Here is a 6,221-nt window from a genome sequence, read left to right as displayed (position 1 = left end):
CCTAGCAACAAATTTAGCTACTTTTAAAAATCAGTTTGGAACTTTTAGCAACTTTTGAAAAGTTACTCAAACGCACGCATTTCCCCCTCTGAAAAAAACGATTTTATCTGTCACACGAGGCTGGCTGCAATAGTGCATTGTGAGTGACGCCTGCAGCAAACCCAATGAATATAGTTGCTCACGAATGTTTGATCTTGAACAGAACTTACAACATCAATCAACATATCTAAATCAATAGTGTACAGCCAGAAGAAGTACAGAAAAGAGTGGGACTCTGCACCTAAACAAAATTGCCAGTCAATTTGATTAACGTTATTGCGTATTATACGTAATGGCGCAGATTTTACGTTATCACGCAATGACATCACAACGTCATTTAGTTGTCACCACTGCAAACAACCATCCAGGATGTCTTCCTCCATGGGCAGCGGGATGTTCCCCGGCCAGCAGTCCGCTGGTCCTCACCCTGTCGGCGGCCCGGGTCAGCCGGGACTACTGTCTGGAGCTCCGGGGAACAGGGTCCAGGGCCCCAACACTCTGGTGGACGACCTGGAGGCTTCTTTCGAGGTACGAGAGCAACAGCTAGCAGTGGTATAGCTAACGTAATGATACTAGCTAGCTGTGGTATAGCTAATGTAATGATACTAGCTAGCCGTGGTATAGCTAACGTAATGATACTAGCTAGCTGTGGTATAGCTAATGTAATGATACTAGCTAGCCGTGGTATAGCTAATGTAATGATACTAGCTAGCCGTGGTATAGTTAACGTAATGATACTAGCTAGCCGTGGTATAGTTAACGTAATGATACTAGCTAGCTGTGGTATAGCTAATGTAATGATACTAGCTAGCCGTGGTATAGCTAATGTAATGATACTAGCTAGCCGTGGTATAGTTAACGTAATGATACTAGCTAGCCGTGGTATAGCTAACGTAATGATACTAGCTAAGCTAACGTAATGATACTAGCTAGCCGTGGTATAGCTAACGGAATGAACTAGTGTTACTAGCGTTAGCCAGCTACATTGTTGTTGTTGTGCAGAGAGCAGTGTAGTCTGCTGAGGGGACAACGGCTCATCATAATGTCTGGAACAGAGCGAATGGCATCAAACACCTGGAAACCAAACCAATGCGAATGGCACTGTGTTTGATGTATTTAATACCATTTCATTGATTTACGCTCTAGTCATTACTACGAGCCCGTTCGCCCCAATTTAAAGTGCCACCAACCTGGGCTGCAAGCATACTTTGCGTCTCATGTTTTACTGTCTTTCCACAACTAGCACTCATATGTAACTCAATGTCATGTTATAGCTAGCTAAGTACATTTTATCTCTGGTCTGGCCTTACTGAAGCTAGCTAAGTGTTAGTAGTGAACTGTTAACCAGTTGTCTTGTGTCAGCAGGCTTGCTTTGCGTCCCTAGTGAGTCAAGACTACGTGAACGGAACCGACCAGGAGGAAATTCGGACAGGTGAGACCAGTAAAGTTCACGACCCAAAAGGGCACCGTATTCCCAGACGAGCTCCTAGGTGACCAACAACCATCCTCCTGGATAGCGACAGGGTATTAATGGTTTTGCTCCAGCCCTGTTTTAACACCTGATTTAGCCAATCAGGGTCCAGATGAGCAGCTGGTTGGTAGAAGCAGGTGTTTTACAACAGGGCTGTAGCAAAATCCTGCACACTCAGTAATTCAGGAGGAGAGTTGGCTAGCCTTGGGGCAGTTAGCTAGTTGCATATTAAACATTTTGAAACACATTCATTAAAAATATATTTATTTCATTACTTTGCTGATCTAGCTAAAAATGAACTGACTTGCATGTCTGTCTGTGTCTCTCTCTCTCTTTAACCTCTCTGTCTCTCTCTCTAACCTGTCTGTCTCTCTAACCTGTCGGTCTCTCTCTCTAACCTGTCTGTCTCTCTCTCTAACCTCTCTCTGTCTCTCTCTCTCTCTCTCTAACCTGTCTCTCTCTAACCTCTCTCTCTAACCTGTCTCTCTCTAACCTCTCTCTCTAACCTGTCGGTCTCTCTCTCTAACCTGTCTGTCTCTCTGTCTGTCTCTCTCTAACCTGTCTGTCTCTCTCTCTCTAACCTGTCTGTCTCTCTGTCTCTCTCTCTCTCTCTCTAACCTGTCTCTCTCTCTCTCTCTCTCTCTCTCTTTAACCTGTCTGTCTCCCCAGGTGTGGATCAGTGTATTCAGAAGTTTTTGGATGTCGCCAGACAGACAGAATGTTTCTTCCTGCAGAAGCGTCTTCAGTTATCAGTCCAGAAACCCGACCAGGTGGTCAAAGAGGTAGATGATACTGTATACCAGGGGTATTCAATTCTTACCCTACCAGCTGTCCCAGGTCTAAACCAGTCCCTGATTAGAGGGGAATCACTCACCTGGTGTCCCAGGTCTAAATCAGTCCCTGATTAGAGGGGAACAATGGGAGAGAAAAACCAGTGGAAATGGGTTTTAGAATTTGATGGTTCTATATGGATTAGGGTGAAGTCGCCCCTAGATGCTGATCTTGGGTCAGTGTTACATTTCCCCCACTAATGGTTAATGTTAGGATTGGGGGAGGGGAGGCTTACCTTAGATCTGTGCCTAAGGGGAAAATTCACCCTGGAGCTCTATGTATGGGGAACTTCACCAGTATGGGCATGTTCTGGTGTTAGGACAGCCTCCCTCTGCTGTTAACAGCTAGTCCATCTCTTCTCTATTCTGGTGTTAGGACAGCCTCCCTCTGCTGTTAACAGCTAGTCCATCTCTTCTCTATTCTGGTGTTAGGACAGCCTCCCTCTGCTGTTAACAGCTAGTCCATCTCTTGTCTATTCTGGTGTTAGGACAGCCTCCCTCTGCTGTTAACAGCTAGTCCATCTCTTCTCTCTCTCTTCTCTCCAGGATGTGTCTGAGCTGCGGAATGAACTCCAGAGGAAAGAGCTGCTTGTTCAGAAACACCTGTCTAAGCTGCACCACTGGCAGCAGGTACGTCCTCCGTGACCCGGAAACTCATAAGTTGTTGAGGAGTGTGTAAATGTGTTAGTAGGCCAACAGAAGGCTGTCCTCCCTTCCTCCATAGCCTCCTTTAGGCCAGGAAGCAGAGTCCTCCCCTCCTCCATAGCCTCCTTTAGGCCAGGAAGCAGAGTCCTCCCCTCCTCCATAGCCTCCTTTAGACCAGGAAGCAGAGTCCTCCCCTCCTCCATAGCCTCCTTTAGACCAGGAAGTAGAGTCCTCCCCTCATCCATAGCCTCCTTTAGACCAGGAAGCAGAGTCCTCCCCTCCTCCATAGCCTCCTTTTAACTGGGAAGCAGAGTCCTCCCCTCCTCCATAGCCTCCTTTTGACCAGGAAGTAGAGTCCTCCCCTCCTCCATAGCCTCCTTTAGACCAGGAAGTAGAGTCCTCCCCTCCTCCATAGCCTCCTTTAGACCAGGAAGCAGAGTCCTCCCCTCCTCCATAGCCTCCTTTTAACTGGGAAGCAGAGTCCTCCCCTCCTCCATAGCCTCCTTTAGACCAGGAAGTAGAGTCCTCCCCTCCTCCATAGCCTCCTTTAGACCAGGAAGTAGAGTCCTCCCCTCCTCCATAGCCTCCTTTAGACCAGGAAGCAGAGTCCTCCCCTCCTCCATAGCCTCCTTTAGACCAGGAAGCAGAGTCCTCCCCTCCTCCATAGCCTCCTTTTAACTGGGAAGCAGAGTCCTCCCCTCCTCCATAGCCTCCTTTAGACCAGGAAGTAGAGTCCTCCCCTCCTCCATAGCCTCCTTTAGGCCAGGAAGCAGAGTCCTCCCCTCCTCCATAGCCTCCTTTTAACTGGGAAGCAGAGTCCTCCCCTCCTCCATAGCCTCCTTTAGACCAGGAAGCAGAGTCCTCCCCTCCTCCATAGCCTCCTTTTGACCAGGAAGCAGAGTCCTCCCCTCCTCCATAGCCTCCTTTTGACCAGGAAGTAGAGTCCTCCATAGCCTCCTTTTGACCAGGAAGTAGAGTCCTCCATAGCCTCCTTTTGACCAGGAAGTAGAGTCCTCCATAGCCTCCTTTTGGCCAGGAAGCAGAGTCCTCCCCTCCTCCATAGCCTCCTTTTGACCAGGAAGCAGAGTCCTCCATAGCCTCCTTTTGACCAGGAAGTAGAGTCCTCCATAGCCTCCTTTTGACCAGGAAGTAGAGTCCTCCATAGCCTCCTTTTAACTGGGAAGCAGAGTCCTCCCCTCCTCCATAGCCTCCTTTAGACCAGGAAGTAGAGTCCTCCATAGCCTCCTTTAGACCAGGAAGTAGAGTCCTCCATAGCCTCCTTTTGGCCAGGAAGCAGAAATGAAATGATACGCTACTTCTCCTTTTATCCTGAAATGTCTTGTACAACTAGATACACTAGTCTATCACTTTACACCATTCATGTTACGACCCCTGGAAACATCATTTACCTGTGGAGGAGTCTCATTTCATACAAGCGCGTTTTAGTCCACTTTCCCTCCTCGCCACCGCCCCTCGAATTACCTTTGACCTTTTTGGAAAGGAGACGAGAGCGGACGGAGGAGTTGATTAAATCTAATTGAGGAAAGACCGTGGTCTACTTTGCTGGCTCAGTGCCGCATCACTTCCTATATCCTGTCTCATTCTGTTTTTGAATGGGCTTCAAGAATATATCAAATTGATGAAAATGCGGTCCTTTAAGATATATAGGTGACATAATGTCAGGTCTCTAGGTAATGTGTCTGGTCCAGCATCATGATAACATGTCTGTCTGTAGTTAATATCATGTCTGGTCCAGCATCATGATAACATGTCTGTCTGTAGTTAATATCATGTCTGGTCCAGCATCATGATAACATGTCTGTCTGTAGTTAATATCATGTCTGTCTGTAGTTAATATCATGTCTGTCTGTAGTTAATATCATGTCTGTCTGTAGTTAATATCATGTCTGTCTGTAGTTAATATCATGTCTGGTCCAGCATCATGATAACATGTCTGTCTGTAGTTAATATCATGTCTGTCTGTAGTTAATTTCATGTCTGTATGTAGTTAATTTCATGTCTGTCTGTAGTTAATATCATGTCTGTCTGTAGTTAATATCATGTCTGTCTGTAGTTAATATCATGTCTGTTCTGTCTGTAGGTTCTAGAGGATGTCAGTGTCCAGCATCGTAAACCGTCAGATCTCCCTCCACCTGGACCCCTGGCCTTCCTGGAACAGGCCTCAGCTAGTCTACCTGCTGCACCACTCAAACAGACCTAACACACACACACCTCTCTCTCTTCTGGAAAGGACATCATCTTTGTTTTCTTTTTGACTTGTGTAAATATTTCTGAGTCTGTTGTTTTTTGTGCTGACAGAATAAATGAGTTTGGATCAGAACACCACCTGTTTTGTCCTGACAGAATAAATGAGTTTGGATCAGAACACCACCTGTTTTGTCCTGACAGAATAAATGAGTTTGGATCAGAACACCTCCTGTTTTGTCCTGACAGAATAAATGAGTTTGGATCAGAACACCACCTGTTGTTTTGTCCTGACAGAATAAATGAGTTTGGATCAGAACACCACCTGTTGTTTTGTCCTGACAGAATAAATGAGTTTGGATCAGAACACCACCTGTTTTGTCCTGACAGAATAAATGAGTTTGGATCAGAACACCACCTGTTTTGTCCTGACAGAATAAATGAGTTTGGATCAGAACACCACCTGTTGTTTTGTCCTGACAGAATAAATGAATTTGGATCAGAACACCACCTGTTTTGTCCTGACAGAATAAATAAGTTTGGATCAGAACACCACCTGTTTTGTCCTGACAGAATAAATGAGTTTGGATCAGAACACCACCTGTTTTGTCCTGACAGAATAAATGAGTTTGGATCAGAACACCACCTGTTTTGTCCTGACAGAATAAATGAGTTTGGATCAGAACACCACCTGTTTTGTCCTGACAGAATAAATGAGTTTGGATCAGAACACCACCTGTTTTGTCCTGACAGAATAAATGAGTTTGGATCAGAACACCACCTGTTTTGTCCTGACAGAATAAATGAGTTTGGATCAGAACGAAAATCAATCTAAGAAAGATGTCGAAATTATTTAACATCTTTTTAGTTAGTCTTTGTCAAGGTGCCAATGATTTTGGAGGCGAAAACATTATGGACAGACGTTGATCTGACGGTGAACGAGAGAATTGGTTTATGTGACTGAGAGAATTGGTTTATGTGACCGTGTGTTCTGTATAGATCTTGTGATGACACCATTAGAGGTCGACCGA

At 45.7% G+C, this 6,221-nt stretch overlaps 1 protein-coding gene across 1 annotated transcript; it reads left to right on the top strand.

Moving 5' to 3' along the window:
• Positions 1-103: 103 nt before the first annotated feature.
• med28 (mediator complex subunit 28) lies at positions 104-5,509 on the top strand. Its single transcript, XM_090188442.1, has 5 exons — positions 104-567; positions 1,405-1,471; positions 2,180-2,292; positions 2,887-2,970; positions 5,087-5,509. Exons 1-5 carry the CDS (start codon positions 409-411, stop codon positions 5,204-5,206), a joined length of 543 nt encoding a protein of 180 aa, XP_090044568.1. The 5' UTR covers positions 104-408; the 3' UTR covers positions 5,207-5,509.
• Positions 5,510-6,221: the final 712 nt, after the last annotated feature.

This window comes from Oncorhynchus mykiss, chromosome 10, assembly GCF_057628025.1.
Source record: "Oncorhynchus mykiss isolate SJ-2025 chromosome 10, ASM5762802v1, whole genome shotgun sequence".
NCBI lineage: Eukaryota > Metazoa > Chordata > Actinopteri > Salmoniformes > Salmonidae > Oncorhynchus > Oncorhynchus mykiss.
Note: the sequence above shows the minus strand (reverse complement) of the source record. Positions and strands in the feature narration are given on the sequence as shown.